The sequence below is a fragment of the Silene latifolia genome, chromosome 3, assembly GCF_048544455.1.
Source record: "Silene latifolia isolate original U9 population chromosome 3, ASM4854445v1, whole genome shotgun sequence".
NCBI classification, from domain to species: Eukaryota; Viridiplantae; Streptophyta; class Magnoliopsida; order Caryophyllales; family Caryophyllaceae; genus Silene; species Silene latifolia.
Window position 1 is genome coordinate 751,686 of NC_133528.1, and position 26,842 is coordinate 778,527.

The 26,842-nt window shown below is 36.1% G+C and overlaps 3 protein-coding genes across 3 annotated transcripts; 1 reads left to right on the forward strand and 2 right to left on the reverse strand.

Moving 5' to 3' along the window:
• On the forward strand, window positions 1–3,938 carry LOC141646623 (putative magnesium transporter NIPA7). Its single transcript, XM_074454503.1, has 9 exons — window positions 1–417; window positions 551–607; window positions 1,096–1,186; window positions 1,261–1,421; window positions 1,526–1,653; window positions 2,080–2,217; window positions 2,554–2,646; window positions 2,802–2,925; window positions 3,488–3,938. Exons 1-9 carry the CDS (start codon window positions 288–290, stop codon window positions 3,631–3,633), a joined length of 1,068 nt encoding a protein of 355 aa, XP_074310604.1. The 5' UTR covers window positions 1–287; the 3' UTR covers window positions 3,634–3,938.
• Window positions 3,939–5,141: 1,203 nt separating this feature from the next.
• Window positions 5,142–14,069, reverse strand: LOC141646622 (PH, RCC1 and FYVE domains-containing protein 1-like). Its single transcript, XM_074454502.1, has 9 exons — window positions 13,431–14,069; window positions 11,761–11,847; window positions 11,519–11,608; window positions 11,183–11,263; window positions 10,892–11,077; window positions 8,691–10,793; window positions 7,498–7,644; window positions 6,397–6,779; window positions 5,142–5,862 (listed from the first exon to the last, which is right to left on the reverse strand). Exons 1-9 carry the CDS (start codon window positions 13,494–13,496, stop codon window positions 5,730–5,732), a joined length of 3,276 nt encoding a protein of 1,091 aa, XP_074310603.1. The 5' UTR covers window positions 13,497–14,069; the 3' UTR covers window positions 5,142–5,729.
• A 3,740-nt stretch (window positions 14,070–17,809) lies between these two features.
• On the reverse strand, window positions 17,810–23,540 carry LOC141646610 (signal peptide peptidase 2). Its single transcript, XM_074454487.1, has 12 exons — window positions 23,285–23,540; window positions 23,105–23,198; window positions 21,309–21,424; window positions 21,064–21,215; window positions 20,872–20,957; window positions 20,094–20,221; window positions 19,666–19,716; window positions 19,401–19,487; window positions 19,240–19,309; window positions 18,485–18,621; window positions 18,253–18,330; window positions 17,810–18,120 (listed from the first exon to the last, which is right to left on the reverse strand). Exons 2-12 carry the CDS (start codon window positions 23,142–23,144, stop codon window positions 18,010–18,012), a joined length of 1,056 nt encoding a protein of 351 aa, XP_074310588.1. The 5' UTR covers window positions 23,145–23,198; window positions 23,285–23,540; the 3' UTR covers window positions 17,810–18,009.
• Window positions 23,541–26,842: the final 3,302 nt, after the last annotated feature.

The following is a 26,842-nucleotide window of genomic DNA, read 5'->3' on the forward strand; positions in this document are numbered from 1 at the left end:
GCGCACATACAAACTTCCAAGTACCCGCGATTTTGGTTTGTTTATTGTCAACAACCCAACAACATGACAATTCCAACTAGGATTAATAAGTTAAATCATTACAAAAAGTAGTGTTGTCTTCAACAAAAACTCCCCTAAAAAATGATCAAAAGACTTTCAAAATCAACCAAATTAACCCTACATTTTTGACAATTATACATAGAAATTATAGAACAAAATCAAATCAATTGATCAAATATACACAAATTCTTATTTAAGACGGAGATATCGGTTTTATAGGGGATTTGATGATGTGGGTATCCAAAGAAAATTTGATTGGACTTACATTGGCATTTACATCAAGTGGGTTCATTGGAGCTAGCTTCATCATCAAAAAGAAAGGTTTATGGAAAGCTGCTGCTTCTGGTGTTAGAGCTGGTATAAATAAATAAATCCCTCTTTGTTTTTTTTTTTTGAAAGATTATACTTTTTGTTATGTTTTTTATGATTTTTAGTTAATTATGAGATTAAGAATTTTGGGTAATTCATTTTTTTTTTAATTTGGTGATAGGACTTGGAGGACATTCATATCTTTTTGAGCCATTGTGGTGGATTGGCTTATTCATGAGTAAGTATTTGATTTTGTTTGTTTTATTGATGAAATTTGAATTATATGATGAATTGATGATTAGTAGGCTAGTAGCGGAGCCAGGATTTGTACTTAGGGCCGATATTTGGGGTTGGGGGGACTACTTATATAATATGATTAGTAGCGGAGCCAGGATTTGTACTTGGGCTGAAAATTGGGGGGACTACTAACAAAATAAGGTAAACTAAATAAAATGAAAGTTTCGAGTTTTTCATTGTTGGGTTGGAGGGCTACTAATAAAATAAGGTAAGCTAAAACAAAACGAAAATTCCGTGTTTTTCATTGTTGGGTTGAGGGGAGGGGGGAGCGCCTCTGCTAGCCCCCTTAGTTCCGCCAATGATGATTTTTGTAGAATGTATTGGAGGGTTTGTGTATGTTGTTTCAATTGTTGAGCAATCTTCATGGGTCATGGTAATCATGGGGTGACTCAAATTCGAGTAATGTTCTAATGTTGTGTGTGATTACAGTGATTATTGGTGAGATTGCAAACTTTGTGGCATATGCATTTGCTCCGGCTGTTCTTGTTACACCTTTAGGAGCTATGAGCATTATTGTCAGGTACTTTTTCTCGTGTTACTAACGTGTTTTGAGCTTGAGGTGGTGTCGTAATGTCTATGATTGGTGTGGTGCAGTGCTGTATTGGCGCACTGCGTGTTAAATGAGAAGCTAAACAAGTTAGGGTTCATGGGATGTTTAATGTGCATAGTTGGCTCAGTGATTATAGTCATTCATGCACCGCAAGAGCATTCTATCTCGTCTGTTCAGGAAATATGGAACATGGCTACCCAAATGGGTAAATTTTCCGTCATTTGCTAGCTTCACAATGAGTTTTTTTTCGTCTGTTTCTGTTTACAAGCGTCTAACCTTTAGTACTGTTGTTTTTATCTCTGATTTCAGCATTTCTTATGTACGTTGGCTCCGTCCTTGTTTTGGTTTTCATTCTGCTACTTTACTTTGCACCACTGTGTGGACACTCAAATGTGTTGATATTCACGGGAATTTGTTCCTTGATGGGTTCTCTCTCGGTAAAGACCTTTATCCTGAAACCTCATGGTAAAACTTCATAGGCATCTAGTTTCTGTTGAAGCTTGAAAGTTGAAATTAGAGTTATGCGAAGTATCGACATTGTTCATTCTTTCAAGGTGTAAAGGGAACCACAAAGACAGTTTTGATCCCGATGTTTTGAGCCAAGGCCAAGGGTCATGATTATTAGTGTATTACCACTCATTGAATTTAGTTAAGATAACCGACATCTGCAAAACATCGACATAGTTAGTTCATTGAAAACCAAATATTTTTTCACAATTGATAGTCCACGGATCAGGCTGCTAGCGTAATGCTTTGATATGAAACCAGTAGCATACTAATCCGTATTCAGTAGCCGTTTTCTGTTGAACTTACATTTACTCGTCATCACAAGCTAAAGCTGTTTCTCCTTGGTGTAAGTGCAGGTCATGAGTGTCAAAGCTCTTGGAATTTCGTTAAAATTGACATTGGAAGGAAATAACCAGTTACTGTATCCGGAAACATGGTTCTTTGCATTGGTTCTCCTGACATGTGTACTAACTCAAATGAATTATCTGAACAAGGTTTGTTTTTGAGATCAACTTTTATGTTTTCATGAGCAAGTCCTGTATATATCTCTATCAAGATAAAATCTTACGGACTATATTTTGTTTATGAGTTTCATGAGCAGTTTCACATCAGTTCATCTCATCAGCATGCGTAACCAAGAACATTACCTGATAATGTCGAGAACAAAACAAAATTATGAAGAATGTTATCAATGCTTTATGTTTTTGTTCTGCTATCAATGCGATGTTTCTCTTACGCTTATATGCATGTATAGTCATATACTCTGTACTTGTATTGCTGATAAGATTATAGCGTTATATCTTACAGCGGATAATTGTGCAATATTTCAGGCATTGGATACATTCAACACCGTGGTTGTGTCTCCTATATATTACGTCATGTTCACAACTCTCACAATTCTTGCCAGTGTGATCATGTTCAAGGTACCTACGAACTCGTCTTTCTGCAATATTTATTTATAAATCATTACTCTGTATAAATTCGGAAAATGTGTCTCATTTGCTCATTGCTAAAACTTAAAATGATGATAAAGTATTGGAACTTTTTGCTAACATAATGGAGAGTATGTCAATGTCAGGATTGGGATGGTCAAGATGCAGGGGCCATTGTATCGGAAATATGTGGCTTTATTGTCGTAGTCTCAGGAACGACTTTGTTGCAGATGACCAAAGATATTATGGAGAAGTTGCCATCATTTAAAGGTGTGCTCCTTTTCAATTTCACACCTATTCAATTTATAGGTTGTGCAAACCGACACGACTTCTTGTATTTGAAGTATTAGTCACATTTTACCAACCCCTTAAGTTTTACTTCGGCCCTTAACTTTTACTTCGGTTTTCAAAATCGTTTTAATCTTTATTCTCAATTTAAATTCTAAGTTTTTATAAAAGAAATCCGGACTTCGATTTTAAAACCTATAAGTTTACTTGGCTTTCGTATTATGTTTCACTCCCCTTTTGTTTTTCACTTTTTCTTTTCTATTTTTTCGCATTTTTGAGGTGTGCGTTCACCCATGGACGGTTCTAAAGGATGATTTATGTCAGCCGACCCCAAATCATTTTGGGATTAAGGCTCTGATGTTGTTGTTGTAGTCACATTTTACCAACACAATTTTCAGTATGGATCATGCACGAATAGTCTACCTACATAGGGTGTACATCTGATCCCTCATTACCTTGCCCTAAACGGGACTATGGGAGTTATTGCGATGCTAGGGTATCATTGTTGGATTGAATATTGGAATTGAACATTACCTTGTGACAGGTGGAACCTATGCACCCTTGTCACCTAGGACGCCCACCCTTACAGCTGGTCTCTGTTCCGTAAACGGGGAGTTTTCGAGGTCACCATGGGATGACACGGAAAACCCGGCAGAATTTCTGTTAAAAACACAAGAATCCTTTAAGTGAAAACGGCCGCTTTCAACAATCTGACCTAGTGATACTGGCGAAGATGCCAGAATTATATACCGAGTTTTGCCATTGTCAGACTGCAAATTGCAGCTCCCATCACTGGTCGAGCTTTTTAAACAGTCTGATTATCTTCGGAAGATCGTTGGCCAACGGGGCAGTGTGCTATTCAGTCTATAACTTGTGAAGCTGTAAGAATATACTTTGTACAGATCTGAGTTGTTTAAGTTGTAAGAATGTTCATGAAAAATTAGTTCGTCTGGTGAACGGCTAAATTCGGCCAGAGCTTCCTGCTCATTATTTTCCGTCGACGTCTCTCTCTCTCTTGTAATTTTTTTTTTTTTTTTTTTTTTTTTTTTTTTTTTGACAGAGGGGAAAAGACGTATTACATAAGGTTCAGACACACCGAGCCCATAATACATCCACTAATTAAAGCTAAAACGATATCAGTAATACAAACTAATAAATTTAAGATAGTGTGGAGTACAACGGAATATGGATAACGAGTATTTGTACCAGCTTCACCATCGCAACTGACTTCCAAAGACCGCTGGCACATACGAGCCGCCGGGTGGCAATAACAAGGTGTACTTACGCTCTTACGAAAAGAACGTAGATAAAAAGGGTGAAAAGCAAGACGACGAAGTCTGCCATCGGTGGAGATTACTCTCCTACACCTTAGTAATCGTACCCATTGACCATAGGACCAACAAACCAATAAAACCAGCCTGTAGATACATGAGAACGAGGACAGCCTCGCAGCCAAACTCCATTCCACAGGGTCCAAAAGGTACCAAACTTGATTCCAAGAGTGAAGCAAAACCCAAAAGGTAGCGGGACAGGACACCCTAGACCATTGAAGGAGACGCTTTCTCACGGAGGTCTTTATTGAAGAACATGATAAGTAAATTAAAGTGACTAAAACAACCATGATACTTATAACTAAAAACATGGAAAATAAGAAAAAATGATGTTTAATAGTGGAAGTCAGCATTCTTTGATGAATCCCGATATTTGTGATAATCGTGTAATTGTTTGATGGTTGTAACTTGTGAAAGCTATCCTTTTTATGTACAATGGCGACTGCACGTAGACCTTATAATTTAGTATCGGGTGGGAGCTGTGTTATTCAGGTAACTCCGTCAAATCCAATTTAAAGACCGGTGATCAAGTCAATATTAGATCTATTAAAGTTGGATCTAGTACTTACCTGGTATACGTGGTTTGGAGGCTATCACGTACACCCGACCGAAGGCAGCAGCTGCGGGTTCCCTCGTCACCCAAAAAAAAAAAAGTTGGATCTAGTATGGATTAAGATGAACCAATTAAAGTTTCGGGTTTAATTCAAATTTGAATCGCTGCTCGCACTTTCATAAGCGTCTTTGCATTTGACTGAGCGGGGCCAGTTCCAATGCCGAGATACTCTAAAATACAAATTCAAAGATTCTCAACAAAATACTCCGATTTGAGAGGCAAAAAAATTGGCGGAAATACAGTACAGAAGAATAAAAACCTAAAAAATTGCTTTAATTTAATGATTTACATGGCGCCGATTTCAGCAATAGCCAGCAATCTAAAATGAATATCACAAATTCTCATTATAGACGGGAGATATCCGTCTATAATTATAGACGGACCAAATATCCACCCACTTGCAATAAGTTGCATGGTGAGGCCAAAAAATGTCACTACTTCATATTTGACCCGTCGTTCACTTTTAGACGGATATATCCGTTAATAATGAGACTAATTGAATGAATATACATTTCTAACCCTCACAACTTACAATTAGCAAAGAATGAAAAAGCTGCTATCAAATTACAAAGAACCGAATTGGGCGGATCCGAAAGGAGTGAGGCGAGTGGGAAAATAAGAACAAAGAATTGGATGTCAAACAGTTTGAGCTTTTCATTCATTTCGCCTTTACAATATGAATGAATGAATGAATGCGATATGCACACACTTCAACACTTCATTATAGAACCGAGCAAAACTGTGTGGAACACCGAACAGGGCGAACAGCCGAACACGAGATCATATATTCCATAAGCTGTGGTCTGAAGAACTAAAATTAGTAAGCGTGTTGTTTAAAATCATCAATGAGCTAAGTCCTCACTATCGACGCCAACACTTGACTTGTCAGTTGTCCTTACATTGTAATGCTCGTATACTCTTACCCGGTTTTCTGCCCACCACTTTTCCGCTTGTTTTTCACTAAATCTTTTCCGACTGCATCCAAGTATTAAAATGAGTGAATTGATAAATTTCGCTAAAGATGGTGGAAATAAAGATTATTTTTACTACCTTCCTTTACAGTTGCCAAAAAAAAAAAAAAAAAGACGCATTTCCAGAGGAAGAAGAAGTTGAAGCTTTAGCATTAGCAAAAGAGAAAAAAATTCCCGTGGGAAAGGATCTTCTTTATGGGAAAAAGGGCCAATCCCGGTACGGCTATGGGCAGGACCAAAGCTATATACTCGTTCAGCGCCACTTTCACACAAGAAAGCGGGAATCATAAACCGCATTAAAGTAAAGGAAAGGCGGGATTATTTTTACTCCGACACGGCGACACTTCACATTACCTCAATCACCTGTGGACATTTCATTTTAATTTTTAACCAAAAGCTAAAATAGTACAGCCCGAGATTTGGAAACATACTCGTCTGAGTAACGTAGCATGGTAGAAGATACTCTTCTCATTTCAGATTGATAATCGAAATAAAGTGAGCAAAAAACAGTAAGAGACCAGAAAAGAAAAACACTCACCTAAAACGAACACGCTTTAGATCTTTGGTACCTCCAGGCAAGGAGACAAATGTAATATATACACCCGGCTCATCCTGCTCAACCCATTCATTCTCTGGACGAGGATCGCCTTCTTTAGTTCTGTTTCCGTTTCTTGTTGCTTCTGCATTACCTAATCTGGTCTGAACAGAGGTACGATTGATTGGGCTAGCAGTCCCATTAGACAGCACGAGTCCATTCAATCCATTTGAATCTGTCAGGAGGCTAGCTATATGATCATTATACTGGTCAAGTGATGCATTTGAATTATCAACCGAAGTGGGTGTGGATGAAAAAGACAGAAATGGAGGAGATTTGTTGCTTCGTGAATCTGATACAGGGAGCTTTTCCGCCATTTCTTTCAACTGTTTCAAGAATGAGCATATAAGACAATTAGTCAGTAGAAATTTGCATATAGCATCGTAAATTGATGTGATGGTATGTTTGGGAACCTTGAAATGGAATTGAATTCCGTAATTGAGATTCAATTCCGTAATTGAGACATTTCAAGTGCTTGGGAACTCCTAGAATTTGGAATTGGAATTGACTCAATTCTTTATCAATTCCAAGCTAGTTAAAATTTGGGGTTCTCAAATACCTACCATATAGTGGTCATTTCAATTCCATCACTTCTTACGTTTTATTTTGTGACGCAAATTTCATCACAATATTTTTATTTATGATATTTTTTCCGATCGCAAATATTTTCCGAGACAATATTTAATTTTTTCAAATATAAAACATCCAATGACCTCGACTCATATCCGTCTCACCCAAGTTTCATTCCAATTCCAATTCCATGGGTTTCCCAAACGCAATTTTGGAATTGAATTCAAACATTTGAATTTCTACAATTGAAATCATGAAAATGAAATCAATTATGTGTTTCCAAACACTACCTTGGTTTAAAGGACCGCTAGTCTATCTAATTCCAGCATAAGAAGCTAGAAATCAAAACCAATCTAATAACACATGTGCATCCCGCATTACATTATAGGGTAAAAAACTCATTTACTTCAATTTATAAGCCAAGGGGATATATAAACAACTGAACTGCAAGGGTTTAGTTTATCTATATGATACCTGGGCAGTGAGTGACTTGATCACTTCTTTAGCCGCTTTGCATTTTGCAGTCTCTTCGGCAGCTCTAGCTATTGCCTCTTTCAGCTGTTTAGTTGTTCTTTCCAATTCAACTTCTTGGCGTTGGGTTTTGCGAGTAAGGGTCTCCACCTATTACAAATTACAACAAAGGGAACAGATGAGATAATGAAATGAGGCTGTAACAGCATAACTCATAGATGAATAGTTCTCCAGATGTGTTTCATTTTCGAAAAACAAATCAATTTGAGAATCAGTAAATTTGTTAAATTACTAAATCACTCGACGAAAAAAAAAATGAAGAAACCCAGGCGCAGTCAAAAGTTCATGGAACCTAAAAGAGAGTCATCAAAAGTTCATAACTAAATAATCGAACATCTTTTTAAGACCGCATATACCATATATGTATATCTTCCCCATTTAGCTTTACCCAACTCAAACCGCAGGATTTCGCTCTCATCAGAAGGCGTCTCTTCTGCAGTTTATAGCGTGAAATGACACCCGGAAGTTTGCTTGGAACATCATAGCAGAGAAAACAAGGCACTCCATCAACCTTAAATCACATTATCAATATGGGAAAGAAAGGTTCCGATCAGTCGGTCACTCTATCTAATGCAAGAATCAAGAAACCAATCAGGCAATCAGGATTCAGGCCTGAGGACAAAGTTATATAGAATTATGCACACTTGTTCTATAGACGTCATCACTGGCCAGAGCCTTCAAAGCGAGGTCTTTCAAACTAACCCTTGTCCCAAAAGCAGGGCGTCCTATCTACTAAATGAAAAGGAAGCAAAACATTACGAGCCTGATTAAGCTTATATAACCTCCCTCCCCCACAAAAAAAAAAAATGGCTCCATCAGAAATTGTCGGTGTGTTGGAAAATATTAGTGAAGTGTAATGCCCATCTTATTGATGAGTTTAAGAACGCTCATAAGTCATATGTTGAACAAATTACATAGTAAAAATAGAAACGTAACGCCCAGACCACTCCATGAGAAAACAGAGGGGTTACTCAGAATCACTTGGTAGTCAGATTACTCAGATAAGAAAATATGGGGCTCAACTCACATACAAGTAAACCCTTATGGGCGATTTGCTACTTGCGAGTAAATAGGAAACAAGATTATATATCAAACAAAGGTGCTAGTACCAGAGTACAGGCAGGGGAGATCCATACCTGAGCTCTCATTCTGATAACTTCCTGGCTTAGGCTATCATCGGCCATCTTCGCATCATACACCGTTATTTTTGGGGTCATGAGTCCTGAAAGTGTTGGGGTAGGAGTTGTTGAACGAGGTGGACTAGGTCGTTTTAATATTGGTGATGTTGCTCGAGAGACTATTCTTGATCCAGGAACTGAAGCGGAGAAATATTTCTTGGATGATCCAAATACAGGGTTAGAAGATCTAGCTATATTAGCTCCCCATTGAGAACCTCCATTACGTACAGGTGATACATGGCCACTGGTAAAATTATACTTCTTATTTTTCTTCGAGCGAGCTTCTACCTGGGTCATTGAGTCCATTGACGAGTATCTAGCTATCTGGCCCCTGGATTCATTGTCAAACATGTCCTGTCTTTCACTAAGGTGAGCCCCCTGGTTTACGATTCCTCTTCTACTTGTAGAGGAAGCATCAGTCTCAAATGCTTTCCTAAGTTTACCAAGGCAACCATCACAAACACGATAAGGTTTGTTTGGGTTTGGTGCCATAGATGCCTTAAGAGACTTCTTACTGCTGCATGCATGACAAAACAAGAGCCCGCAATTGTAACAGTTGTGACGTTTTCTTTTAAAGTTAAATGGCAGGCGACAGCCTGAGCACATTGACTGATCAACACCTGAGACCCACTTATGCAGGCATATAGCAGCAGTGAAGTTTCTACCACAAGCAACACTTTTAACTTGTTTGTCTTTCAGAGCTTCTACCAATGTCGGAGTATTCTTATCTTCTGAATCCCCATGACCTAAGCGTCCATTGGCACCCTTGCCCCAAGTGTACACTTCAGTTCTTGAGGTTAAAACAGCAACATGACTCGCACCACAGGCTATCTCTTCCACATGACATCTTAGGAGTTTTCCCTCAACACGTTTTGGGTGCTTCCCATCACTTTGTGGATTTCCCAGCTGCCCATAAACAGGACTGCCCATTGTATAAACATGACCTGCAGTTGTAAGTGCAACCGTTATGCTATGTCCACATGCTACTTGACAAAAATTAGGCTCAACAAGAGCAGCAACACAGGTTGGTACAAGTTTTGCCTCCTTGTCGCCATGTCCAAGTCGACCTTTATCCCCATCTCCCCAAGTGAACAGCTTTCCTGAAGAGCAGTTACTGGAACCTGAATTCCCTACCATAATCTCCACAACAGCAGCCGTATGCCAAACACCACAAGCAGCTCGAACTGTACGAAGACCCTTGAGGGACTCTACTTCTCTAGGCATGGATATACTTTTACGATCCCCATGGCCTAAAACACCAAATGTACCATCCCCGAAAGTGAACAATTGCCCAGCTGAGCTCACAACAGCAGTATGCCAGGGTCCACATGAGATATATGAGACGTGTATGCCTTCCAATGGACCATTCACTTTTTTTGGTACCCAGTGACTTACACCATGCCCATGCCCAAGAAGGCCACCGTCACCCCAAGTGTACAATTCACCCGAAAGAGTGACAGCACAAGTATGATGCTCACCACATGCTACAAGCTCAATATTGGTACTGCTTAAGGCATCTATGAGCTTCGGTTGTGATGCATCAGCATCCACTCCATGCCCTAGCCTGCCACTAGATTCCTCACCCCATGAGAAAATTTCCCCTTGTTTAGTAACTAAAGCCGCATGCCGTCCACCACAAGCTATGTTCTGGACATCAAGGACTACAGCTGATTCTAAGGTTTTGGGTAACAAAGAATCCATCTTAATTCCAAGACAACTTCCTACTCTAAGCACTCCACCACCAAGAACTCCGTCCCCTGTGCCTTCTCCCCAAATGAATACGTCGCCCAGAGCATCCCCGTCATCAAGCCCAGAACCATGACTTGATGAGCTAACTGCACTTGACAGACTCATTCTAAAAGTATCATTAGCCACGCCTTTCATGTGACTGTATGCACTATCTGAACCTGATGACAAAGAGTGGAGGGATCCAACAGCAGAATCTGACGAGAAAACCCCCTTTGGAGGCAAAGTGAGCACAGCGTCTGAGAATACCTTGTCAAAAGCATTTTTTGGTGGGCTGTCATATGGACTATGCAACCGAAGGTGATCACCGCTATCCTGAATTTAATTGAGAATATAAATATGTACTTTCTAGATATATTGAGAAACAAATATATCACTTCTGATTTTTTTTTTTCTAAAATATAGGAGCATACCTTTTGTATGTTGTTGCCACTGGCAAAGGGGGAATGCAAAGGGGAGCTTTTTCGTGTATATGTACGTGGGCTGTTTGCTTCAGATTGAATGCCATCACTTCTTGACTCTCTTCTCCATTTCCTTTTAGAAATTAATGCTTTGAGACCGCTAAACCAAACCTCGGCTTCATCTTTATCCTTGCAAATCTGGGTACGAGAATTATAAATGACAATTGCTCAAGAAACATGCTGGAAGGCACAGAAAGTGGAGCGTTGATCATTCCAACATCAAAAGATAAGACACAGTCTTACCAAGTCCAATGATCTATCGCTATATATAAGAGAAAATGACTGGTACTCCTTCTCCGGCCGAGGATATCTGTGGAAAATAGGCTGAGATAGAGGAGAAAAATAAATCAGAACATATCTCTACACACATTACAGTATTACACCACAAATCAAAGAGAATAAAATTTTAGTATCGCTGCACACTATGGCTTAGTTTTCATCCCAAAAGAAGGGACTAAGGGAGTACAACGGTTTAGTAGAACAAACCAACTCAAGTAGGCCTTGAAAAATTTGCATGAACATGCTGCATTTCATTTAATACTCCTGAGCAAGAATGTTGAACTAATTGCAAATATTTACCGTTCGCTGGCCAGATATAATTCTGGAAACATGGTTTAGCTTTAAGTGCTTCTCGTCTTTCCCCGATAACCATATCAGAACAGACTCATCCTGAAAGTAATATTGTAGCAATTAGAAGTAATAAAAGCGTTGTTTAGTATCTTGCTAGTTGCTACAATAAATTCTCCAAAGTCACTAGTTACAAAATACCAACTTCAATGCTGCATCTTTATATCTTAAAAAAGAAAGTGCTAAGAACTCACATTAGATAGCCGGAATGGACAAAACTTTGGCTTTCCTCGTCTTCCGTACTTAAGAAGACATGCACCTTTTTTAAGAGCAGTTATTGCCTGACGTATCAAAGAAGAATCAATGAGAAAATAAAAACTTAGTATAGATGACAATAAGAGGATTAGAACCTAACTAAAGGTAACGTAAATCACAAAAGTTCCCCAAATAATTCGTGAGCATTGTTGTGAGTTTCACTTGACCCATTGCTTTCTTTATGCATGAGTAGTTGACGTCTAAGTCATAATGTAATCATTAGATTTTAATAGACATGCTAATAACAGCGACAGGCACAATAGGAAGTTAAGGAATGCTCAGATGTTATAAGTCAACAACGAGGCAAAAAATCAAAAAATCGAGAATCGCATACTCATACTCGTATAGCAATGTTCTCTATATTAGCAATGTCTAATACGCGTCTATACTGCCATACTGGTGCACGATTGGGAATGCTTTAAGCTGTTAAAAATTCAACACCCTCATATGGCAATAGCCCAAATACATATTTTTATTACTTCCGCCAATCCTGCATTCTCATTTATATAGTTCTCTTTTGACATTGATTAAGCATAAATATCTCCAAATCTAAATCAAGGTACGATGTCAAGCTACGTCTAATTTATCAGAACAACTATCTTCATATTATATTTTCAAATACTACGTAACTTGTAACTACAGTATACTATGAGAAAATAGTGGTCAAAGTTGACAATAAAAGTCAAATAGGGACAATATAAATGGCATGGACAGTATACTCATCAAGAATTTTCCAAATGTGTGCATAGTATTGTCACACACCAATAGAAGTAGAAGTGACGAGATTAGTGACCATTTGGACCCGAAATACAGCTGTTTATCTAAAAGTAGAGCAACAACACAACCTACAACGTTTGACAAGCTGACTCATACTCCGTATCTCTTTTATTTTGTTAACTTTAACGACAAAACTAATCTAGTTCTCATCTCGGTAAATGCTAATCCGACTATCTGAGAGACAAATTATCGAATCATCATGTTTCTTCACTCTAAATTACTCGATACAAATACACTCTCTCAAAAGAGCATGCCCTAAGCCCCTAAATAATCCGGCCCTAGTGTCTCAGACTCTCAGCTAATAGCAATCTACTACAGGCACAATTAACAAAAACTTAACTCGTCATTCGTTAATTCATGAACTATTACTAACAGAATAACAGGTAATTCCAGCTACATTCAGTGCTCCAAAGTCCAAACCCTTCAAATTACACACATGATCAACAATTCAACATTGCAATGAATTTCAGCCGGTCAGTCGCAATTAATACAGTTAACTCATCAATTCATGAATTATTACTAACAATAATTCCTGATTTCCTGTTACAAACATTTCAATTACATAACATGATCAACATCACAAAAACACCGCTAACTACATCAAATATCGTAACTAAAACCGCTAATTACCTCTAAACACAGAATTCCTGATGCACTCCATGTTCCAAACGTTTCAAATTACACAACATGATCAACATCATCAAATATTGAAATTAATTAACACTACTAATTACCTCATACAGAAAATACACTCCACTACTTAACATAATCAATAAATAATCAAACAAATTAACGAAATAACGATACAAAACTAAAAAAACAGCGAAATTACCTGCTCAATATCGCGTTCAACGCTAAAATTGCTGCGATTAAGATCCGACGCCATCCTTTCCATCATTATACGTATGAATCCAGCTGAAATTCACTAATTTCTCCAAAAATTTCACTCAGAAATCAAGATTATCAACTAAAATTATTATTATCATCCGTTTTCGAAACAATCAAACGATTCCATACTCCTCCATACACATCGAATTTTTTCAGCAACAAAATCTTCAAATTAATAGCATTCCGGAATATTCGCCAATCATAGATACAGAATCACGCCGAAAATCGTAAAATTAGTACGATTATGAGTAAAATTCCGCTGAATTTGAGAATTTCAGTAACTAATTCAAATTAACAAAAAAATCGAAAAATCGAAAGTACGAGTCTACGTAAAGTCAAGCGACGGTTGACTTACGCCGCAAAAATATCTCCGTCCTTCAGTGATAATGATAGAGATATATAGAGAGAGACAGAGCGAATATAATAATGCGGAATTAATGGTATGGAATGAGTATTGAGTTGAATGAAGAGAGAGAAAGAGGAGAGAGAGTTGAGTTTCTGTTTTGAGGAGTTTGGGAGAGTCAGTGAGAGGAGTGTGGACTGTAGAGTAGAGAACTTGTCCAAAATTATTGCCGATTAGTTTAGTGGTTAAGACGGAGGTAATAGACATTAAATCGCGAAAGTGGTAATTAGGCCCCTTAATTTTGTTCAATTGTGAAATTAAGCCTCATAAGTTTTATTCGGAGCAATCAGGCCCCTTAAGTTTCACCAAAAGTGAAATTCAACCCCATTTTCATAATTTTCACCAAATTATTATATTAAAATCACTTTTGATACAATTTATCAAATATAAAATATTTTGTTTTATAATTTTATAACTTTTATATTTATATTAAATATTGAGAATTGTTTTATTTTGAATTTTTATAGTATATAGACAATTTATTATATATGTATGAATATTATATAAATTATAAACAATTTACTAAATATGTATGTAAAAGTGTTCTTCAATGATTAACAAAATATGTAGAAATTCGTAAAGTTGCAATTAGTAATTTTTAGTTATTTAATAAATTGTTTAATACTAATATAAAATGTTTTTAATTAAAATTGGGGTTGAATTTCACTTTTGGTAAAACTTAAGGGGCTCGATTGCTCCAAATAAAACTTATGGGGTCTAATTTCACAATTGAACAGAGTTAAGGGGCTTAATTACCACTTTCGCCCTTCATTAAATTGTCGATTAATTTAAGAGTTTTGATATATACAATCCAATTATTAATTGTATTGGGTTGAGTTGTGTATAATTTAGTTTTGAATTCCTAACTTAATAGTCTTAGTTATTTTTTACTAGTCACAACCCCATTTTATTTTAACATTATTTGAATCGGTTGTGAGTATAATTTTAAGTGCAGTTTTGACTTAAAATTGTCTGAAGGAAGAATTTGTTATAGATTATAGCCTATAAGCATGGATGAATTTCACTTGTGAATGGTTAATTTCGAGCTAGTACCTAGTTGATAGTTTATTAACGTGGAATAAATCGTTTTTTTGATAAGTGGTCTAAAGGATCGTGGAAAATTTGAGGATGTTAAAACTTTCTTTTTTTAGCTACATTAACATGGGTTTTAAGGATACACGTTTAGGGGTGGTTCAGAAGGAGGGTGAAGGGGATTCACATGCATCCCGTTTGTTCAGAAATATTTACAAGTTTGTTTCAATAAGTAACATCAAATGTTTAGTGGTCCAGTGGTTGGATGCTTAATTTGTAAATTGTAATCTAAAGGTTATGAGTTTGATCCCTGTAAATTGTGTCCTGACTTTCAAATATCCTCAATTTTATTTTAATTTAGTGTTTGATACTTTATCCATGCGAATTTTTGTGTATAAATTTTAGTTTCCGACTTCCCATCGCTGAAATCATTGTTAAACTTGCACCCCTGTATTCAAATCCTAGAATCGCCTTGTACACATTCGAATAATAACGAACTTGTTACTCTATTAGAATAAAAAACATAATAATAAACTGAGATTAAGTCAAAAATAATTAACCATACGTTATGATCGAACCTAATGTGCAACATTATAGACTAGATAACAGATAAGCACGTGGTATACTATTTCATTAAGGAATTTATGGCCCTAATCATGTTTACTACACTATCAACAAACCCTACAATCTACTAAGTACAAGTACTAATTACTCACTGTTGGTGTCTTTATTTCCCCCAATTTTTCATGAAAAAAACAAATTCTCATTTAAAATACCTAAGCTTAAGACGGGTCAAATATTACACCATTTTTTCATATAAGATAAAACAAATATATTGTTTTTCCCTATCCATTCTTATATACACAAGTGATATTATTTGATCCGTTTTAAGTTTAAGATGGATAGTGTCGTCTTAAGGGAGACTAACTGTATGAAAAATAATAATAGAAGAAAAGGAAAGTTAAAGGCAAGTGGTCCTAGTTAAGGACCTTAATGGTCTACCTTTGTCAAGGCAAAGGAGCAAAACTTTGCACTAATTGATCCTCTTCAGTGAAAAAAGTCAAGTGTCCTTTTATATATCTTCCAAAGTTCAAATCCATAGATGTGCATTATTCCATCCATAAAATGTGATGATTTCATACAATAATGTATTCATATAATCACAAAGCTTCACTAGCTTTTGCATGTAAGTATGTAACCACTCATTATACTAACGGATCGAGATATATATACGTATTTCCTCTATTTCATCTGATTGAATACGATATGTTATTTCATCTGATGGAATACGATATGTTTTCAAACATATACAATCAACTAATCAAGTAGATATTAGCAAGTAGTTAGTTTATTATATTAGAGAGTCGGGATATAAGATTGGAAAGAGCGAAAATAATGAATTTTGAGTTTGAGATGTGAAAAGGTAAATTCACTAAGAGAGCCCTCAAAATTCAATGTTTGAGGGATTAACCTTTTCTTTCCCGCTAAGTAAGGTCGCCAGTTCCAACATATATCACGAAAAATTGTTAACATATTAAGAAATATGTCAAAATATTCAATATATATATTCAGTCATCTCACTAAATTTATGAATTTTCACATCAACAGACCCTTTGTACTGTGTTGGTTATACAGGTTGAACTAGGACCTACTCCATTTCTTTAGAGGAAATTGATGGGTCATTCATTACTCATTATCGAACCAACGGTCTAAAATAGTTAAGTTATAGAAAACGAATGGAGAGGAAACAGATTTACCTAAGATTAAATCTCGATTATTGATTACGTAATAAAAACATAAAAAGTGAAAATAAACGAAAAATAAATGGAGAGAATCCCGACTCATACAAGTTTGTATAAATCCAAATTCATAAAGACATACCAAACGTGGGGCGGCAAGTGGCAAAGTGTCAACTTCTTTGATAGTGTCAGTAGAATGAATCGCAAGTACAGTTCGGTAGTTATTATACGTATACATCATATCTAGTTACTAACTACGAGTAGTGGCTAGTGGCTACTGCTTCATCTTTCCCAGTGAATAGTTTACACTTTACGGAGAGAGTGTATCCTTCAGTTGAAGAAAACGTATGATCATCTTAGTATTTAGCTGACAATATTTAACTCATAGATGACAAGTAAGTTAATTTAACCGTGGCTAAATCTCGAGAATTTTTTTGATGCAAAACCAATTAATTCTCAATCGTCACCAAGAATTTGTCTTTTGTTGGACGATTTTGCAATACCACGACGCAATGGCGGAACCATGATTTACCGTTTAAGGGGGACGAGCGTCCCAGCTAGCCCCTCTTAAATCCACCGACCGATTACAAGTAAATACCGTTTTGTAAGAGACCTATCGCTCTGACGTTAACACATAAAATTCATGTGTTTTTAACACGATGACCATTATGTAATGAGTATGTTGGGATAAATCATCACTATTACACTTGCTAGTTTAGTGACTTAGTGGTCATGGAGCAATGTTGCTTTAAACTTTAAAGCCAGAGTGAAAATGACGTTCTCAAATGCATTGACATCTCAATTTTCTAATCGTATGCTTTACATATGTTAATGTCTTCTTTTCAAAAAAGCGTCACCATTACCGATTTTTACTAATAAACCGTTGCAAATTCGCAATCACGGTTGCTACTACAAGGACATCATCATGCAAACCAGTCACTCGTAGAGGGGACCAATACTCCAATAGTCCAACGCCCATGCAATTGGCAATGAAATTCGAACTCTAAACCAATTATTTTTGTCGAAACTTTGTAACTCGTACAAGTTCTTGCACAAGACCGTCTCACTATGAAACGAAACTTAACTACCCAATATAAACACTTAATGCAAACAATCGAACATGAAAAATGAAATGCATAGTATGGAGAGTGACGGAAAAAAAAAGTTTCCTATTATGGGGCTCGTAACGAGAGTATAGTTCTCATTTCTAACAAAATCTGTTACAAAGAAAGTGTATGAACTGTGAAGGGTACATAAGTTAGAAAAGACCCCAAGGTTTTAAGGGATTCGGGCCCTGATGAAAGCATCATGTAGCGAGCCCGTAAACTAAATCTCCGCCTTTGATACATTTATTGTGCTTTCTTATCCTCACCGTCCTCTTTGGGTGAGTCCTCTTTAGAGACGTCATCTTTAGATGCATCCTCTTTATCCGCTGACTTTGATTCATCGAATTCCATTAGCTGCAACGAAAGACGGAAACAAGCAAGAATCAGAGAGAGCCATAAGGAGTTAAGGACAATACTGAAGACGGACGATTCAAAAGGCGCATTCAAAAAGTGAGGTTTTGCAAATGATGAGGGAGTGTAACCAACCGGTTTAACATCGCCATTCCATAACACATGCAACGCCAAACATCCAATGACAGCGGGTACAATGTAAAGAAGTGCCGGCTGAAACAAAAGAGTAAGATTACAAGTTAGGTAATGCATATATTGCTTACACACCAAAATAAAAGGGTATGGCCGAGACGAATAGAATTTGGGGGACCAAAACCAAAAGAAGAGAACTAAGCAATGTGGCCGTGACGGAAAATTCAATACGTACCTGTGCTGCTTGAAACCAGTTCATGACAACAATGGTAAGAACCAAACCAAGCGTGTAGCCGAAGAAAGCACTTTTAAAGTATTGGCTCTCCTTCCCTCTGGAGACATCAAATCGCAATGCTAAAGCCACGAAAATGCCTACAAAATTCACCCAGCCAAGTCAATAAAGCATCAAAATACAACATATGAGTATGCCCGTTATGCGTGATCCAATAATTTACCAAATACACCGTAGCTCATAAAGTATCATATAAATCATTTCTTTAGTGTGGTAAATGTCTGAACTACACTAATGTGTCATTCCCTATCTACTAAAAGAATAGGTGAAACTCCTATTTTCCTAAATTAGGCTTTAGTATTTTTAGCATATATACTATAGGTATGATGAGTTATAAATGGGCATAATTTTTTAAACGTAAATATTTATAAGATTTAACATATTACATTCTCCACAAATTTATCTCCAGTCTTTTTATGATACGAAAATTCTTTTTTTTTTTTCTTTAAAGAATTTTTACAATAAAAATTTATTGACATTTTAAGATAAAAGAAGGGCTAATATATGTTCACAGGGTTAATTTAAAATTTATAAATAATGCGCTAAAAAAGTAAAATACTATATATACCATGCATAATTGCATGGGGTCTATACTAGTTTTCCATTAATCCTTCACTTCCGCTTAATTTCGAGCGGGGTACAACAGAGAACAATCACACATTAAAGGATAATGATAAATAATGATTTCTTTTTCTCACCAGGAATAACAATATCACCCAGTCCCAGCATGGAAAATGGCCGTGCAGCAACTCCGGTAGGGAACAAAAGCTGTAGACAAAATGAAATTAACAATACTGGCCTAACCGATTAACTCCATATTAAGAAACAAAACTATTTTTGAAGGACCTAAGAAACTCACCTTTATAGGAGCGTCGAAGGACTTTGCAACACTAACCATCACTGGAGTAAAGAAGACCCAGAAAATATCATAAAAGAAGAGTCCGCCCTGCAGGTATCAAGTAATCAAACCGAGAGTCAGAACTGCCTAATGTAAGATGGGTGACAACCGAAGAAACCACGAGAAATTGCAGTTTGGTGGCAATCGTACAAGCAAAGCAACAGTATAAGCATTTTTCAGTTATAAACAATTCAACTAAAACACAGAATGGGGGAGAGATGCTCACCAACAGAATGGCACCAGTTTTGAAAGAACCGAGAGAAAGCATCTCAATTCCCTGTGGAGAGAAAAGTAATCATTATACATTATTTTAGACGATATACTAGAAAAAGAGGAATGGACATGTAATAAATAGATGATGCATGATTGTGTGACGTAAACACATCTTATGCACACAAGGAAGTGAGGAACACTACTTCCACACTTTCACAGACGAATTTGTACTTCTCAAAAAAAAAAAACTGGGGATGATGGGGAAAGTGAAGGGTGTAATGAAACACTAGAAAAGGAAAAAAAATGCCAGAAACTGCATACTATTACGCACTTACGCCTCGCTAGCTACGCCTAAGGCTTGCCTTATGCACACACAGCACCGTGGCTGCTTTTTAAAACTAAGTAGGTAATAGACAAAATATTAGATTCCATTTGTCAAACCTGAATGCAGAATGCAAGGCCCAGGATATTGTTGGCAAGCCAATGCTTCTTTGAAGCATACCAAACGCAAAAGAAGAAACCGGGGATTGCCGCGACAACTTGTGATCTTGTGAACTCAAACTCTACAGCTGTAGAAACAGACATAACCATATGAACCTCATATAATTAGGCAACATACAAAAATACTGGACAAAAGGTAACACCTCGAATACACTGTTTGCGATAGTCTCTTAGAAGATGACATGAAAGACCACGAAGAACAAGTACAAATGGAAGAGGAGTAGAAGGTGGAAAAGAGTAATACAAAAGAGAAAGGATAGTGTTGCCAAGATAGCATAACGGTCACCTTTACAACTAACTTAAAGATTCTAGGCGACAATAAAACTACACCATGCAAAACTGGCTTATAATATAGCAAACAATATTGGTCAAAAGATAGTATCTTGAATACACTGTCTGCAATAATCTTTTTGAACATAATACGGAGATCACGACAAACAAGTAGCAATGGAGGACGTATACAAAAGGAGGAGGAGTGATCAAACTATTAAACAAAAAGGATAGTGTCACCAAGATAGCAAAACGGTCGCCTTAACAACCGACTTAAACATTCCAAATAACAATAAAACTACACTCTTGCAAAACTGGCTTCTGAGATCAGAAGCACAATACGGACCATTAAACTATGCATTGAACAAAAATAGTGAATACCAGAATGAGAGCAAGGATACGACAAAACAACGCTAAAGTAAAAGGTTGCAGATGAAAACCACCATACATCGGAAATAAGGTAAGCGCCAGACAATGACATCGTCGTTCCAATGCTTTGGCAGGAAACGTTTAATAGAAGGCAGCACTGTTGCACTGGAGATAAAAGTAAATTAACAAAACAAAATGCAGCCAGATAGGCTAATGGGGAGTAATTATTATTGAAAGACTTTAAGAGGATAATATTATAAAAATAACTTACGAGAAAGCTAATATGCCGAGTAAGAAGAAATAGGATGTAAGCACGGCATTGACTAGGTCCTTAGAAAAGAACTTGAAAAGTAGAAAAAGAGACAACAACATTGCACTCCCAACCAAGGGAAATCTCATTGCATGTTCATTGGACATAGTTTCCTGCATCACAGATAATCGTATACATGAATAAGAAACCAGCAACGTACTAAAAATCTGATGAACTGAATAAAATAAAATGGTTCCAGTACTCACTGTAGGTGGTGTTGACTTGACGGACCTGTAACACCCAACATATACCGCAAGACATGCAGTTAATACAACATTTACATTTGGATTCACATTGACAACAAGTGGTGCCAATGCTAAACCTGCAAGAAGACAACTTGAAACTGTTAGCAAGCTAGTTTGTCCACGACTACACTACAAAGAGTATGAATCCGAAACACACACTCGATTATTTTTTCAGCACGTGAAAAGGTGATAACAAACACAAAGACGATAGCAAAATAGTATTAGTACATACTCCATCCATCCACTTTTAAACTTCCTACTCTATAAATATTTGAGAGAAATTAAAGTGTATGAAAGGAGTACTACAAAGAGGCGATTCAGATTAAGGCAATCCTCCAACTTCCACGACCACACTAACGCTACGAGGCCTACGACAATGATACAAAGTATAAGGAGGCGATTCAGTTTAAAAGAAAACCCTAATTTCCACAACCACAACAATGACAATGGCTTCTAAGGGGGTGTTTGGTTGGAGATTTTGGAATGGATTCAATCCATTCTAGTGTTTGGTTGGAGGTATTCGGAATGGAGTTAGATACTAACTCCATTCCAACCCTTTGGAATCCCATACCCATCTACACCCCCAAGTTTTTAATTCCATTCCACCTAATTACTATTACACTATCAATTCCATGATTGAACCAAACAACTATGAGCAATTATGGGGTTCTAACTCCATACCTCTATAGTATCACACTCCATTCCATTTCATTCCATTCCATTCCGATATTTTGAACCAAACGACCCCTAAGTTCAGCAGACAATCAGCCACTAACACATGCTAATAGGGGCAATTCAGTATAAAGCAATCCTCCAACTCCCAAGACCACACCAATGCTAAGGAAATGATAATGGCTTCTGATTCTACTGAAAAACAAACACTGGTAAATGCTAAAAGGAGGCAGACTGATTAATGAAATCCTCCAACTTACAAGACCACAACACTGCTACGATTCTACGACAAGTGGGCAATGATAATAGCTTCTAAGCTCTATAGACAATCAACCACTAGTACATAAGGAGGCAATTCAGTTTAAAGCAATCCTCTAACTTACAAGGCCACAACAATGCCACGATAATGATAACAGCTTCTAAGCTTCTTAGTTTTAGAGACAATCAACCACGATATGAATACCAATTTAAAGCCCACTACCATCAAAAATTAATAGTCCACACTGGATCAATGATAGACAGAGAGATAAAGTTTGCAACTTTACTACTCTCTGACAACGGTATTCAAGCCAAAGTAAACATCACCGGAACAGAGCCTGAACATAACCAATGATGCACATTACCAATGATAGACCTCGTTAGTTGATATAAAGTTTGTGACTTTACTACTCTCTGACAAACGGTATTCAAGCCAGAGTACACATCACCGGAAACTCAACCACAAACCACCATAGCATACACAAGCATTCCCACACCACCAAAGCACAACCTAAACTACACCAACTTTCTCCAAATTCTTAACTACTATAGCTCAGAATATCAACTAAATGCCCGGTTAACGACCTATTGCAACACTCAGCAAACCAATTTCACTAAATTCATAAATCAAAAACCTACTACAAACACAGTGCCACGCGAAAACCGTCAAATTAATCACTAAAACATCACCAATTACATTCGACACATCGAATAATCAAAAGATCAAAACTTCAAACACTCACGATTCACATACCATCAATTACAATCAAATTAATCACTAAATAATCAAAATCAAACATAAATAATCAAAAATCAAGATTACAAACCTCCAAGAGCAAGATTCGCTAATCTCTCCAAATTCTTCATCTCTTCTACTCGATTAAACCCTAATTACTATCAAAACTCGAACAATCCCTCTTTCTGCACAATCAACCACAAACAAAAACAATTAATCATCATCTAACAATCACAAAACTTAGGGTTTAAGCAAAAAAAAAACAATCTACCTGGAATTAAATTGAGATCTGATGAAATCAAATCACGAAATTTCTCTTACTCCTCCGTAAATCGCAATTGTAGATCGAGCGAAAAAAAACTAGGAAATCGAGGAGATAGAGAAATTAAATTAGGGTTTTATAAGGAGTTAAATTGAATTAATTTGACATGTTTTTTTTGTTAATTTATTCAAAGATTTTAAGGAAATTAGGAAATTGGGGATTTTTATTTATTTAGGGAGGAGGAGGTGTCAACGGTTACTAGTAGAAGAAAGAAGAGAGTGTTGTAGTTTAAGTTGAGAGGACGTGGAGTGAAGTGGCATAGCCAATGGGTGCGGGACATGTCATACTAATAAATAAATAAATATATACTTATATTGAATGTTGGATTGTTTTAATTAATTTTCGGGTAATCGGGTGTCTTAGATCGGTTATGGGTCGGGTTAATTGGATTAGCTCAAATCGAGTTCGGGTTGGGTACAGTTAATGACAGACTTAGGTTAACTATAGTCCAGGTCGGTTTTTCGTCGGTGACAAGAAGGGTCGAGTTCGATTATGATCAGTGTCAGACCAAGCTACTAGCATATGTTTTATCTTATAATCTTATATGTATTTGAGTTAGTTCGTTATGGGGTCAGTTATTATTAAGTTAACTCGTTATCGGGTCATCAATCAGTTTGAGTTAATATCGAGTCATAGGTCGGGCTCGGGTTAGGACGAATAGGACTACTATCGGTTATCAGTTTAGTCTCAGGTCTCACCCAATTTGGGTTTATATTGGGTCAGGTTTCGAATAGATAGGATCAGCCGATCAGTCAACTTTTGCCATTCTATTTGTCATAGTTTATATCATTTGATATGGTGTGGGTTTGAAAGTGGTAGGATTATCCTGGCGATAAAACGTTTTTACACGAGTTATAGTCTTTTAATATTAATAATGCATTTTGAGTGCTCTCACTCAATACATCTGATTAAGTTAAAATATTTTGTTACCAGTTCAATTAAGTGTGTATTGTCGTAATTTTCTTCTTTGTTTGGGGTTTAAGTGTTGCAAGACAAATTCTTGCGTAAAATGGTTTTACTTTTACATACGTAAACAATTTACATAACCTTATTGAGTAAGTACTACTGATATATTTGGTGAATTAATTGTTTCCAGTCGTTGTTGTTGCCTTTTGATTTTGAGACTAATATGAATGATAAAATGATTATTTATTTGCATTTTGATTCACTTGTCATCAAATAATAGTATTGATATTGATAAATAGTCCACTCTCCACTTTAAATCTTTGTGATAAAAGTACTAGAAAAACAAGAGGTACGAAAAAAGTGATATAAGACTAAAGTCTAACCCCCTTACTGTATACTAGTTTTACTCCCGTGTAAAAAAATACACGGGCCGATTTCAAATTTTCATATAGCAATATTGTATGAATATAATTAGATATATTAGTTATTTTATCAGCAATTAAATAAAAAAATATGAATTGAAATTAGATTAGAGAATTATCATTAATTTTAAATTAAGTGTAGTAATATTGCAAATAATTATTGTCGTGATGTTGTTATTCTGTTGAATAAATTTCCCGAATTTTGTTAAAATAATATTTAATAATAAAATAATTATTAAAAAAATATTATTTTAATAATTATGTCAATATAATTAATGTAAACGTTGAATATAATTAAAATATTAGTTTTAAATAGGTTTTACGTTTTTTGTTTTGTTTTAAAAGACGTTAAAAATTATTTATTGACCTGTATTCTAATCCTAATCCGATCTATGACCCGTACAACCCGACTTGTTTCTGACTCGACCCATTTGACAATAATGTGAGATTTTATGTAAATTTATGTTTTAATATAAGTAATTAGAATATGAATAGGAAATAATCATATGAATTAAGTTGAATTTAGGAGAGATAATAATTAATTAGAATAGAAAACATGGAGGGCCTCATATGTAAAAAAAAAAAAAAATCATCGGCCAATCAGAAGCCAAGAAAATACTTGGCTTTTATATGTGGATTTTGTTAACAATTCAAGTCCAAATCCTTAAAGTTTGAATTATGATTCGCCACATTTTTTGTGATGAGGAGACCCGTAATCGGTATTTTAGGCGCGCACTGGATAAATCTTCGAATATACAGGTAATCTGCAAACTACATATATCGTATAATCAGGTAAGCCATCTTAGAGTGACAAATTCAAAGTTTAAAAGAACCTCATGCCATAAACATTGCACAAAATTGCTCTTTGGGTGGAATCTTGAGTACGTATTGGAGAAATTTTGAAGTTGCTTATAATAATGATAATATTCAAATATTAATGTCAACTGTCAAGTATAAAATTGAAATTATAATATCGTATTAAATTTAGAATAGAATCGCTTCGGCATTTGTGAAATTACACAAAATAAAAAATGAAAGATAACTACGACATTTCATATCTTAAGAATATTCTTTTTATGGTGTAAACCGGGGTGACCACCATCAATAACGGTATATAATCCCCTCGTTATGACTCTTATGAGTGTTCTCATAAAGAGGTAAATGGTTAGCTAAAAGTTTCCTCAATTCCCATAAACAGAGATTAAAACCCGACTCATATAACTCTGCTTTATTTGACTAATGTTAGGAACTATATTACACCATGAGGGACAGCCGAATAGCCGATAGCAAAAAGCCTTTGAGCTCGTTTGCTAAAGAGTTTTTGGGCTGTGTTAAGTTAGTTTCATGGGCTTGGCTTATAATAGTGCATATAAGTGTATGTGTACTTACTTTTGTCAGGAAATGGCGCGTATGATAGCCCATTTGTTTCAAAAGATGAAATAGCCAAAAAAAAAAAAAAAAAACTACGTCAAAATATTACTTGGACCGTATTTTATGCAAGCACATAACCCGAATTTCACCATTATAACAGAGAACGAGGTATGAAATTGTAAATTATTCGAAAAAATTCCCAAAACCTCAATCATTTCTCTAAGCTTATAGCAAGTTACGCGAGATTACAATTTGGATTTTTACCTGGAAATAAATATTTTTTTATTTTCGTAAATAGAGAAGATCTTGTCTAACGTTACTATAATTTTTGGTGTAAAGAAAACCATAAGGATAAATATATTTCGGAAAATAATCGAATTCAAATTAATTAGAAATCACTTCTTTTAATTTTATCAGTTATACTAGCTGACCGCTATTGCGCTATAGGTGAGACTACAAATCAGTCTAGATGCGATTATGCAAGTACGTAACTACGTAAGCAACATTGAGTCGGTAGAAAGTGTATAATTGTGTAAGGCGATGGCTACGTACACAAAGAGGTGCATGGTAAAGTGCCAAAACAAACGTGTACGGTGTTGTATACTCCGTATGTGTTATGTTCTACGAGTGTCAAAGTGTCAATTTCAATAACTTATCGACTGCTTCCGTCCTTGATTACGATTTCTTTTCCACTATCTTTGGAGGACATTTATTGGAGGTTATTCTAATAAATTATGTTCCATCCGTTCGGTCATTTGTTGTTCTATTTTATTTTAGAGTTTCTCGGTTAATTGTTATCTTTTTTTTA